General features: G+C 43.4%; 1 protein-coding gene across 3 annotated transcripts in view; it reads left to right on the top strand.

The window, feature by feature from the left end:
* The first annotated feature begins 10,424 nt into the window (after positions 1-10,424).
* The window catches only part of PDCD1LG2 (programmed cell death 1 ligand 2), a 66,127-nt gene continuing 62,838 nt past the window's right edge, over positions 10,425-13,713 (top strand). For all 3 annotated transcript variants that reach the window (XM_042913161.1, XM_042913163.1, XM_042913162.1), the window contains exon 1: positions 10,425-10,793. In XM_042913161.1, the coding sequence (XP_042769095.1) occupies positions 10,772-10,793 (22 nt within the window). In that variant the 5' untranslated portion in view covers positions 10,425-10,771. The remainder of the gene's footprint in view (positions 10,794-13,713) is intronic.

Below are 13,713 nucleotides of genomic sequence, written 5' to 3'. Positions count from 1 at the left end.
ACCCTGGAATTATGACCTGAGCCAAAATCAAGAGTCGGATGCTCAACCACCTGAGCCACTCAGGCGTACTATTTGGGTAATCTTTACTCTTTTCTTTAAAAAAAATATATATTTAGCAATGATACAATGTGTCATTTTGCAATCTGAAAAAACAAACTAAACTTTTTACATTTTAATTCTGAGGGGAAAAGAATGAGCTAGGTTTTAATCATATTTTTATGAATACAATCTTGGGTTGACCATACCAACCAGGTAACAGCATAAGAATAATATAAATAACATTTATTGAGAACTTACTATGTGTTAATAGGCTCTGTCCTAAGCACTCTCCATGTCTCAAACCATTTAATCTACACAACATTCTACATTTGACATTTACCCCTGTTTTACAGATAATGAAACAATACCAAGAGAGAAAGTCCTTTGTTCAAGGTCTCAGGGCTGGTACAAGATGAAACAGAGAGTTGGGCAGAGGTCTCTGATCATGACCCGTGTGCGGCTCCATGGACAGTTCACCTGCTCTTTATCTGCAGGGAGGTCTGAGAATGGGTGAGTGGGTGATAGGAGTAGCACTCCATCCTCTTCCTCTATTGTTCTGAAGGGTCTTCAGCCTCCCATTGGCTACCTGTTCACTTACCTCCTCTCAACTTCAGTTTCCTCTTTCGTGAAATAAGAAAGACTTCTTAGACCTCCTGACTTACAATGCATTACTCCCCTCTGTACCATGTATGGACCTAGGAGTTACTTCTGTTGTGGCACTTACACTGCCCCCCCCTGTCATCACCAACATCCTATCTCAGGCTGAGAGGCCCCTGGATCCCTCAATGGGCAAGTCGTCAAGACAGGCTAGAAGACAGCTGAGTTGGGCGTTCTCTGTGCCTGCATTTACCACTCTCTACAATAATTCTGTTCATGTGTCATTCTCCCCACTGGACATGGCCCCTCAAAGCAAAGACAATGTCTTGAGCACCTCTGCATCCCCAGTGCCAGGACCATAACATTGTTCAATTAAACAACACCCTTTGTGGAGTGAATAGCTAGAAATTACGGCCATGTGGCCTTATGCTATCAGAGTAACAGTCTGGGAAAGCAATGCTTGCATCTGAATTTATTTTTAGTGTTCTGTTTTCTACCTTGTCTGTCACCACATTCAGAATAGAAATGTTCATTAAATAAAGAAGTCACTAATTTTTAACATGCCACTTATGCAAAAGGCACCAGCAGGCCCTGTTTTATATGAATTACCTAATTCAAGAAATACTAGGCTTTCTTTTTTTTTAATTTTTAATGTTTATTTATTTATTTTGGGAGAGAGAGAGAGACAGAGAGAGCAAGTGGGGGAAGGGCAGGGAGAGAGAGGGAGACAGAGAATTCCAAGTAGGCTCTGCACGGTCAGCGCAGAGCCCAATATGGGGCTCGAACTCACGAACTGTGAGATCATGAACTGAACTCAAGAGTTGGATGCTCAACTGACTGAGCCACCCAGGTGCTCCAAGAAATACTAGGCTTTCTATATAAGTTAGAAAATATTACAAAACTCCATCTCGTTCTTCAGACATTTTACCACCATCCCTCAGAGCAGCTAGTGGGGAGTAGAGGCTGATTCAACGTTTCTGCCCTCTGTGTCAACTGCTGTCTACTTTATACATAGTCCCACCTCTCTGCGATTACTATGGCTTCTAAATCCCCACGTGCCACGAGTTAGGTGAGTAACTCATGGCTGAATGCTTACGTATTACCCCCCCAAGGGTAAACCGAGGATCCTGATATCTGCTTTTCTTACAAAAGAAAATCCAAGAAACATAGACAGATACAAGGCACATATTGAAATAGCCACTTTTGGCCGGGGAGTTCTCATTTTCTATTCCTCCCTTTTACTCACTTTTCTTCACAAGGATGGTGGCGAACAAAGTAATCAAACCTAGGGATTCTCTAATGCTGAGCCATCAATTAGGGCATGCTGATGACATCCAAATCACCTGTTTTCAAAGTTTCAAAACATGCATATCTCTGCACCTCAACCATGGAGATTTTCAATCAAAAGGTCTGGGGGAGTGTCCAGGCACCTCTATGTTTTTAAAGTTCCCCAGGGGATTCTGATGTGCAGCCAGGTTTGGGAAAAACTGATATGGGTCAGTCTCCTCAAAACGTGAGTCAGCTGTCTTCTCCTGTCTCTGACTGTATTTGAAAAGATGAAAATATGCATCATTTCACTTTCTTTTTTCTTTTTTTAAATGGAGTTGAAACCAAGAGTCAATGTGAGAACTTCTTATTTCCTTTATCTGAGGTTGAGTTTAGGTGTCCCCTCCACTTGACCAGGCACTGCGTCTCCTCCTAAAGATCTCTAAGGGCAAAGGATGCCAATCTAGACTTCAGGAGAAAGATTCCCTCCTCCATTCCACTCTGGGACCTTGTTGTAGTTGTGGTGAACCGTGGTTAGGGAATTCCTGGACGAAAGGGCTATGTGATGCTATGTTTTCTAAAAGAAATACACATTTGGCCTTTGGTTTCTGTTTCTGGCACAGAGCTCCTCAATACCTTGGAATTTCCTAAGTGATGAGGACTGTAAATGTGTTTCTGTTATGTTAGTGAGGTGACTTATGGATGCATCTAAGTTTGGGGCTGGTTTCCAGGAGAACCAACCAGTGATTAGAGACGCGGAACTTTGGAGTTTTAACGCCCTGACCTCCTGACAATAGAGAGGTGTCAGAGGTTAAATCAATCACCAGTGCCCAATGATTTCAACCAACAATCATGCCTATGGAATGAAGCCACTAAAAACCCAAAAGGGGGGCACCTGTGTGACTCATTCGGGTGTCTGACTTTGGCTCAGGTCATGATCTTGCGGTTCAAGGGGTTCAAGCCCCATGTCAGGCTCTGTGCTGACAGCTCAGAGTCTGGAGCATGCTTCGGATTCTGTGTTTCCACACTGTCTGTCTCTCTCTCAAAAATAAATAAACATTTTTTAAAAATCAAAAAAAAAAAAAAAAAGGAAAAGTTCAAAGAGCTTCCAGGTTGTGGCGTCAGAATGCTTCTATATGCCACTGTGCTGGGCTCAAACTCTATCAGGACAGGAGGGCCTTTGTTCAGATCTCACCCTTTGTATCTCTTCATCTGGATGTTGATTAGTATTTTCAATATCCTTTGTAATAAATTAGTAATCTAGCAAGTAAATTGGTTTCCTGAGGTCTGTGAGCCTGTCTAGGAAATTACTGAAACCCAAGGAGGGGTGGTGGGAACCTCTGATCAGTAGCTGGTCAGTCAGAAGCACAGGTGACAGTCTGCATTGTGACTGGTATGTGAAGTGGGGACAGCCTTGTATCACTGACCCCTCCACCTGTGGAATCTGATACTACCTCTGGGTAGATAGTGTCAGAATTGAGTTGAATTGTAGGACACCCAGCTGGTATCCAAGAACTGCTTGTTGGTGTGGGAAAAAACTCACCTCCAACACACACACTGAAATGAGTACACAATTTTAAGCTGGTTCTGGGGATCCTTCAGTCCTGAGTTCCTGGGACCACACCAGGTTCATCTCAGAGCAGGCCTCAATGTCTGGGGCCAACACTCTTGCCTCCCTCTGTCCCTCAAGAGATGAGCCAAGACCAGGAAAATGGAGGAATGTTGGGATGCATGTAGACAGTTTAGTTCCTTAACTGTCTCTACCTTGTCCTTCCCCCAAAACCACCCTAGAAATGACGCCATGCCTATGTCAGCATGTAGCAGTAAGGGGATCTCAAGCTCCGCTGCTCCTCTGTGTTATTAGAACTGTCTGATGTAATGGAGGCCACTTGAGCAAAAATGGTGATTCTACCAGCTACCTAGGCAGACCTGACACTGGAACCACAGGCCGGTCTGCAGAAGGGACTGGAATGAGGACCAGAATTCTAGTCAGGGCTGTCTCTCCCTTCCCTTCTTTGGTTTCCCTCTGAAGAGCTTGCCTAGGCTACATGGTGAAGAGGCCTTCTGCCTTCCTGCCCATCCCCCTGCCTGATGGGTAGAGAGAAACCTTCATCGTATCTCAGTCCAATCTCATACCTCACAGGTCATTTATGACTCAGCTCAGTTCCAGCTCTTTTAACAACTTTCTGATATATAATTCACATACCATACAATCCACCCCTTTAAAATATACCATTCAACGGTTTTTTGTATATAAACAGAGTTGTGCAACAATCAGTACAATAAATTTTAAAACATTTTCATCATCCTGTAATGAAACCCCATACCCTTTAACAGTCACACCTCTATATCCCCTCCTAGTCCGAGTCCTCAGCAACCACTAACTACCGTCTGTCTCTAGGGGTTGTCTGTTAAAGACAGTTCATATCTGTGGACTTATACAGTATGTGGTCTTTTGTGACTGGCTTCTTTCACTGAGCATGATGTTGTCAAGGTTCAGCCACACTATAGACTGAATCAGTACTTCATTCCCTTGTAAGGCTGAATTCTTTTCCACTGGATGGATGCACCAAAGTGTATGTATCCATTCATCAGCTACTGGGCAGTTGAGCTCTTTCCACTGGGGGCTATTATGAATAATGCTGCTAGGAACATTGGGGTACACTTTTTGTATGGACATACATTTTCATTTTCTCTTGGTTATATGCCTAGGAGTAGAACGCTGGGTCATACGGTAACTCTACGATTAACATTTAGGGGAACTGCCAGAGCCCAGTTCCACTTGAAATTCCAGTCTCACATCCTTTTCAATCTCCCCCTACTCCAGGAACAGGGTAAACATGTGGGTCAGCTCTCTTGGAGTGAGAGAGGCAAATATCCCCAGGATGGGTCTGGGTCAGGCCAGTGATGGTACTCTAATAAAGGCCAAGGACCCCTGTGCCTGTGGCTTATCCCCCTTCTGTGTCCCTTGAAGCCACAGGAACCATGGAGTTTTTAATGGCCACTGAGGGCAGGAAGGCCTGGGATGAGGGGTGCCTCCATTTTCATCATCCCTGAAAACAACCCCACAGCCCTTCTGACATCCCAGAAATGGGGTACTTTAGGGAACTTCTCACCTTCAGAAACCCCAGGCAAGCAGCAGGTGTTACATTTTATGAAGAGCACTTTCAAACTTCAGGATGTCCAGCATCCCTTTCTTCCCTCCCAAAGATGAGAGGAGAAGAGAACAGTACATATCCCCTCCAGGACCCCAGAAGGTCCTTCTGGTCTCTGGAATCCCTCTCTTGTGTTTTAAATTTGAAAGGCTGGTGGAAGGGGTGCCTGGGTGTTCAGTAAGTTAAGCTTCTGACTCTTGATTTTGGCTCAGGTCCTAATCTCAGGGTTCGTGAGTTCAAGCCCCACATCAGGCTGTGCACTGACAGTGCCTGAGCCTGCTTGGGATTCTCTTTCTCTCCCCCTCTCTGTGCTCCTCCCCTGCTTGCATGAGCTCTTTCTCTCCTTTTTTCTCAAAATAAATAAATAAACTTAAAAAGAAAAAAAAGAAAAAGAAAGGAAGGAAGGAAGAAAAGAAAGAAAGGAAGAAAGAAAAGAAAGAAAGAAAGAAAGAAAGAAAGAAAGAAAGAAAGAAAGAAAAGAAAGAAAGGTTGACCAGTTCAACCTCTCCCACCCCTGCCTTTTCCACCCTCATTTCTCAGCCCTATGCCTCAGAGACTCCCCTTACTGAGGTCTGACAGTTGTGACTTCAGTAACTTTATTCTCCACAAGGAGCTATCTCAAAGGAACTTCTTCCCTAATAGTCAACTGAGGGGAGATGGACTGGGGAAGTACTTCATCAGTAGCTCCCATGAACCCATTCAACTTAAAATAAACCTCCCTTTTATCTGAGTTGCTTTCAGGGAATGAGCCAAACTTTGACCTCGTTCCTTCTAAAAATAAACACCCATCTCTGTTGCTCTGGCCAGAACACCCTTCCCCACCTTCCCTTCCCTCATATTAAGGCAAGGTCTTCCTTAGCAGGTAGGGATCAGGTGGGTCACTAGAGGCCGACCTCCAGTCCCTGGACTCATCATGAGTCAAGGAAGACTGGTTTCCAGGGAGGCCCCAGGTGGTCTCCTCCCCTCTCTCTCTGCCTCCAGTTGCCTGTGACCTTCTCCATCTTCAAGAGAGGGGGCTAGCCATCATTGCCATTCATCACATTCCACATCAACACACATCAAAGCCTTAGTTGCTCAAAGAGGTAAAAGAACTGTATGCTAAAAACCATAGAAAACCTATGAAATAAATTGAAGACGACACAAAGAAATGGAAAAACATTCCATGCTCATGGATTGGAAGAACAAATATTGTTAAAATGTCGATACTACCCAACGCAATCTACACATTCATTGCAATCCCAATTGAAATAGCATCAGCATCCTCCTCAGAGCTAGAACAAACAACCTAAAATTTACATGGGACCACAAAAGACCCAGAATAGTCAAAGCAATGTTGAAAAGAAAACCAAAGCTGGAGGCATCACAATCCCGGATTTTAGCCTATACTACAAAGCTGCAATCATCAAGACAGTATGATATTGGCACAAAAACAGACACATAGACCAATGGAATAAAATAGAGAACCCAGAAATGGACCCACAAATGTATGGTTAACTAATCTTTGACAAAGCAGGAAAGATTATCCAATGGAAAAAAGTCTCTTTAGCAAATGGTGCTGGGAGAATTGGACAGCAACACACAGAAGAATGAAACTAGACCACTTTCTCACACCATACACAAAAATAAACTCGAAATGGATGAAAGACCTAAATGTGAGACAGGAAACCATCAAAACCCTAGAGGAGAAAGCAGGCAACAACTTCTTTGACCTCAGCCTCAGCAATTTCTTGCTCGACACATCTCCAAAGGCAAGGGAATTAAAAGCAAAAATGAACTACTGGGACCTCATCAATATAAAAAGCTTCTGCACTGAAAAGGAAATAGTCAACAAAACCAAGAGGTAACTGACGGAATGGGGAAAGATATTTGCAGATATATTGGATAAAGGGTTAGTATCCAAAATCTTTAAAGAACTTACCAAACTCAACACCTGAGAAACAAATAATCCAGTGAAGAAATGGGCAGAAGACATGAATAGGCACTTTTCCAAAGAAGACATCCAGATGGCCAACAGACACACCAAAAGATGCTCAACATCACTCAACATCAGGGAAATACACATCAAAACCACAATGAGATACCACCTTACATCGGTCAGAGTGGCTAAAATTAACAACTCAGGAAACAACAGATGTTGGCGAGGATGCGGAGAAACGGGAACCTTCTTGCACTGTTGGTGGGAATGCAAAATGGTGCAGCTACTCTGGAAAACAGTGTGGAGTTTCCTCAAAAAATTAAAAATGGAACTACCCTACGACCCAGCAAAAGCACTACTAGGAATTTATCCAAAGGATACAGGAGTGCCAATTCAGAGGGGCACATGTACCCCAATGTTTATAGCAGCACTTTCAACAATAGCCAAATTATGGAAAGAGCCCAAACATCCATCAGCTGATGAATGGATAAAGATGTGGTGTGTGTGTGTGTGTGTGTGTATACACACACACACTCACACACGAATACTACTCAGAAATGAGAAAGAATGAAATCTTGCCATTTGCAACAACATGGATGGAACCAGAGGGTATTATGCTAAGTGAAATAAGTAAGAGAAAGATATCATATATTTTCACTCATATGTGGAATTTAAGAAACTTAACAGAAGACCATGGGAGAAGGGAAGGGGAAAAAGTAGTTTCAAACAGAGAGGGAAGCAAACCATAAGAGACTCTTAAATACAGAGAACAAACTGAGGGTTGATGGTGGGCAGGGTGGGGAAGGGAAAATGGGTGATGGGCATTGAGGAGGGCACTTGTTGCGATGAGCACTGGGTGTGGTATGTAAGCAATGAATCATGGGAATCTACTCCCAAAGCCAAGAGCACATTGTAACATACACTGTATGTTAGCTAACTTGACAATAAATTACATTTAAAAAAATAAAATAAAACCTTGGTTTCTGACTTTGGGGAGGTTGCTAAGGCTAGTTCCAGATAAACTCCTGACTCCTTGAAATTCTCACCCCTTCCCAAGTTCTTGGTCTTTGTTCATTTCTCCAAAACCCTGGGTGCACTTTTTTTCTCATTCTTAGGCTGGATTCTTTTATTTTTTCTGTATAAGGCCAAGCAGGGCGGGAAAGGTTGGACTTGTTGTTTGGATCTCGAACAGTTAACACTGATTTATCTCCTGCTATTGGACAAGGACTCTTCTAGATGCTTTACATGAACATTTACATCACATTACATTATATACACTGCATCTGGAGGAAAATATCTGGGGAAGAAAGAATAGAAGTGAATTCTGCCCTGCATTTACAAAGTGATCCTGGTAAAGCAGAACAATCTCTCTTTGCCTCAATTTTCCCTTCTATGAAATGGACCTTGGAGGCCTCGGAGACTGGTGGTAGACACTGGTGAGGTCATTATTATGCTTATCATATTGCAGTATTTGTGACCTACGTTCTAATTTTCCATTAGTAATAATATCAATGCAACATGGAGGGGTCTGTATTCTGCATGTCAGCTATGCCTCAGGGATCTTTTGTGACAAAGAGAACGACACTAAATTAAATAAATTGGAAACAAACATAAACCCTTGGCCAAGTTCTTAAACTGATTTCTTGTTGCTGTTGGTTAGCAATTGAACTGTACTGTCCATTACTGATTTTTGATGATTATTTCCACATCTTTACAAAAGTCATCTGTGTCCATGGCAAGTTATTTAGGAAATAAAGTAGAAGTCACAAGAAGAAACTAAAACATCACCTGCAAGTCCTCCACCCAGAAATGCGCTGTTAACACTGGTATCTACCCCTCCGGTGTTTCGTTGAGGCAGATGGATTTCTGAGGCAGTAAAGTGTGCTGAGATTCCAGTTTGAGTTTCGTTTGGGAACTTTGTCAAAACTCCCAGCCCTTCTCTGGGTTTGAGATGAGTCTTTTTGTCCCCCCAAACCTCAGTTGCTCAGCAAGAGCCCAGAGGAAAGAGTGGAGGGAAGAGGTGGACAGAGAGGGAGGGGGCTTAGAGCACAGAGGGAGAGATACAGCGGGGAGTGGGTCTCCCCCTTCAACACGGGCAGAACTCTGATGGATGGTGTGGGGATCTTGAAGACACTAAACTCTGAGAGCCACACGGGGGACCTATGCCCTCTCTTTAGACTATCACGGTAACTGGAGAAGGTCAGGTAAGAGCAGGCATCTCCCCTGAAACCACACACCCAGAGCTGTGGGTGGAGAAGCAGGTCCCCAGAGGAAGTCTGGCTTCCCACACACACAGCCCCATCCTTGAGGAATAGGCAGCCAGTCCCGTTTGTAGCCAATACAAGTTTTACTCCTTCTTGTTTAACGGATGCAGTTGAAAGAACAAGGAAGAAAGAAGAAGGCTGCTTTTTCAGAAGAAAACCAATTAAGGCACGTCATGGAGAGAGTACGAGAAAATATTAGATAAATGCGGCTAAGAACACACACCCTACGTGCACCTCAGAGCCTTGTCCCTGCTCAGGCCACACCTATGAGCCCAAGGGGATAGGGCGGCAGGAATGGGTTGGTCATCCAGCCTTGCGCTCAAGTTGGCCTGTTCTGCACCTGCTTTGAGTCTCACTGCTGGAAAGCCTCACATGTAGTGGGACCACAGAGGCCTGAGTCCAAATTCAGCCATGCAGCTGAGGAAGGGTTGCTTGACCTCGACTCTTTCTTCATATGTAAAATGGGCCCGATGGTATGTAGACCACACATTGCTCCAAGAATGGAGTCCTGTAGTGGGTCAAACAATTTCCCCAAATATTTATGTCCACCTGGAGCCTCAGAATGTGACCTTAGGTGAAGCAAGATATTTGCAGAAGTGATTAGTTAAGATGAGGTCATCTTGGATTAGGGTGGGCCCTAATCCAATGGCTGGTGTCCTTCTAAGAAAAGGAAAGGACACTCAAAGATACACAAGAGAAGAAAGTCCTGTGAAGATGGAGACAGAGATTGGAGTGATCAGCTACAAACCCAGGAGAGTGGCCAAGGCTTGCCAGAATCACACCGCAAGCTGGGAATCAGCAAGAGGGCATTCTTGACTGGAGCCTTTCGAGGGAGTGGCCCTGTGACACCTGATTTCACCCACCTTGCCTCCAGAAATGTGGGGAAACCTTGAGCATACTGTCTGCTGTCTTAATCCACCCAGTCTGTGGTAACTTCTTACAGCAGCACTAGGAAACAAACAAAGGCACCTGCAAAAAGTCCCTGGCACACAGCTAGAATGTGCTGGTATTCTCTTCCTCCCCTTTTTCTACTAAGTGCACCAGCTTCTTCAGGGACACATTGCAAGGTGCACCTGAGGGCAGAGGAGCAGTGCTTAAAAGCAAAACCAAAACTTCTCAGTAGGCTGGGTTTCAGCCAGTTCCTCAGACTTAGTTTTGGTTTGAATTACCCTCGTGTTACAAGGAAGCCTGAGCTAGATGGAGATGATGTCTTTTCTTCTCTTCCCTAACGTACCTTACGTGACAGCTTTTTGTGGCCCGTCCTCATATGTCCCTCTGCCAGCTGGGAAGAATCCTGGCTGGGAGCTGAGGCTTGTTGCAGTGGTTTAGGGAGCAACCTACAATTTTTTTTTTTTTTTTTTTTTTGGTTTTGTTTGGTTTCGGCTGTTTATTCAGTTGACTCCTATGACAGAGTCTGACGCAGGAGCTACTGTTTGTTGTTTCTTTTCTTTAACGTCTTTGCCTGTGGGGCCAAGTTCTGATGTGAGTATCCAGTAGGTTGAGATTTCCTCCTCACTGAACTGGTGTTGCAGACGATGATGAGGCTGCCACGGTCAGGTAAGTGTGGGCACACTTTCCCTTCACAGCATTGCAAGCAGGAGAAAATCTGCCTCGGCAGTTATGTTCAGGCACGCTAACAAGCTAATATCTTGCTGTCTCCAAAATAGTGGGATTTCTCAAGCTCGCTCGTATACGTATTACTCATGTTGGGAAGATTTATGAGCTGAGATTTTTTTTTTTTTTTTCCTGCACAGAATAAATATGCAGTGCAAAAAAAAAAAAAAAATTAAGTATCTTGAGATTGTCTCTCAGCTTAGAATTTGGGGAAGGTTAATGGAACTTAAAAATTTGTTTTTTTGTTCTGTTTTGTTTTTTGTTTACTTCAGATCTCTGGTTGTAATTATCCCTTTGGCAGGCAGGCAGCGTTCCAGACTAATCTGCGTTTACAAGCTATGCTCTAAGAGTAAACTGTTTATTTTTTTTTTATTTATTTTTTAATATATGAAATTTATTGTCAAATTGGTTTCCATACAACACCCAGTGCTCATCCCAAAAGGTGCCCTCCTCAATACTAAGAGTAAACTGTTTAAAACCAAGAAAAGCAACAAAAAAACCAACTACAATTAAATTAACTTATAATACATACAACTGTTAGTTTTAATTAGATTAGAGGCCTACTAAATTAGATTTGAGGCCTACTAAAAGACTTACTTTTCTATATAAAACGATTAGAGCAAGATTAGCTAACTGAAAGAACACTGTTGCTATGTATTGCTCACTGCCTGGGTGCAAACAGTAGAAAAGAGAGGACCGTGGATTTCATGTGGGAGAGGGGTGAAGTGAGCAGCTTGAGTGAAATTGCCTATAAATAAGCTTTCTATTCCTGAAATTCTATGATTCGGTGCAAGGGAATTGCAGACATCGATTAACACAGTGCACAGTAAGAATATTCAGTGTGAATAGTAATCAGACGTAGTATCCAGAGTTAAATGCCAATTGACTGGATTTTCTCTGAGCTCCCTCCCAAGCCCAAGAAGTCAATGAATGCACGAACACCATATTGCTCCTGCCTCTCAGAAGTGGTCTATGCGCCTTCATTACCAGAACTCTCTCTACCAGCAGCTCTTGCTGACCTGCAGCTTCCAGATGTGCTCTCCCCAGATTTCTCTTTCTCGGGAGACTTGCCATTCGACTGGAGGTCTTCAGGGACAAGGACTGCACCTTTTAGGTTCTCTGAAACTCAAGTGCCTGGCACAGTGCCTCAATCATGCAGAGGTGCTCACTGGGTGCCTGTTGAGTTGCAAAACGATTTGATTTGATGAATCCACAGTTGAATCACCAGATGTGGGTCATTTGTGTGTTTGTGGAATACACAGGGAGCAGATGGGGGTTGATTTGAGAAGGATACAGTGCAAATGAGCTCAGAGGCAGTATTTCAGGTTGTGCTTCTGAGTCAACTTGCTTTAAGATGCATGGAATAGAGATCCATAGATTGTTGTGTGACGTTTTTATTCCACATAGCAGTGCCCAAATATATCACGTACCTTCACTGGGGCATACTTAAGTCACCCTGCGGTGAGGCTTCTGCAGCCTGGTCTCTTCCTGTCACAGCCTGCTCTACCATTCCACCTGTCTCCTGCACCTTGTGGTCCCCCTGTCTTTAATCAACTGACAGAATTCCAATAGATACAGGAATCTGAAAGTTTATCCAGCACCAATCACCTCAATGCCTTCCAGCACTCTCTAACACCTCTGGAGGCTGGTTTCCAGTTCTAATTTTCCAGATCTGTATTATCAATCCCTCTGCTTCTTGGGATTTTCTTCCTTTGGCTCTGAGATACTGCGGTGGGGAGCTTTTCATACTCTTGGACCATTTCTTCTTTGCCTTCTGCTCTGGACTCCTACTCCTGCTCTTCTAATTTGGAGGCATCCGTCAGAGAGAATTCAGACTTTTTTTTTCTCCAACCTGTGTTTTTATATACTTTCCCTCTGAGAGAATTAATTCATTCCCCCAATGTCAATTGGCATTTGCATGTTGGCAATAACATGTTTGTCTCTAGCACTGAATTGTGCCCCAAACGTGAGGCTTTCATCTGTCTTGAGTTGTTTCAATTACTTCATGACTCAAACCCCACTCGTGGCATTCCCTGTAAAACGGCTCTTGATCTAGTCTTTCCTCCACTCTACCCCTCTGCAATGGCATCAGCATTGTGTCTTGATTTTCAGGCTTCAAAACCACAGTCAACTTGTTGCTTCTCTTTCTTTCCTGTATGGCTGATCACTTGTCAATTGTTTTGTCAATTGTTTTGTCAATTGTCTTGTGATGAGTTTCTCCTTCCTCTGCCTTTCTTCCCTTTTCTGAACCTAAGTCAGGGGCTTTACCAAATATCTGAATTAATACTATGACCCCCTCATTGAGTGACTGGCATTCAATTTTACTCCCTCATTTCTATAAAAAAAAAAAAAAAAAAAAAAAACCCATAGATTTGATCTGTTTCACATACTTCTTTGGGATTGTCACTCACTTGTTGACAAGCTATAACTGGCATTAAACTATTGACAGAATGTCTCAACCCATATTACCGGTCTAGATATGCTGTTCCTGGTCCTCCTCGATAAGCCCTGTGTGTGTGTGAACCTCTGAGATTACTTCTAACTCTTCTGGAGTTAGAAGTAATCTCCAACTTCTTGGACCCCAACTTCTTGGAGCCTCCAGAGTAGCTCCAACTCCCCAAATCCCACTCAATCTTGGACGTATCCTTCCACCAGGCAACTTGCATGGTCTGGGCATTTTCATATAGAAACCTTTCACATCGCCTCTTACTATTTTTCATGTGTACAGAATTTTGATGTTCTGACTATGGTATAATGTCTTAGAGGGCAGGGATCCTTTCTTACATGAATCCTTGTCTTGATTGCCACTTTGATTTGAGTGAATTTTCTAATTCAAAGACGTGCAAAAAGTGGGAGCATCATA

Source organism: Panthera leo, chromosome D4 (genome assembly GCF_018350215.1).
Source record: "Panthera leo isolate Ple1 chromosome D4, P.leo_Ple1_pat1.1, whole genome shotgun sequence".
Taxonomy (NCBI): domain Eukaryota; kingdom Metazoa; phylum Chordata; class Mammalia; order Carnivora; family Felidae; genus Panthera; species Panthera leo.
This window is presented reverse-complemented; position numbering and strand designations above follow the sequence as displayed.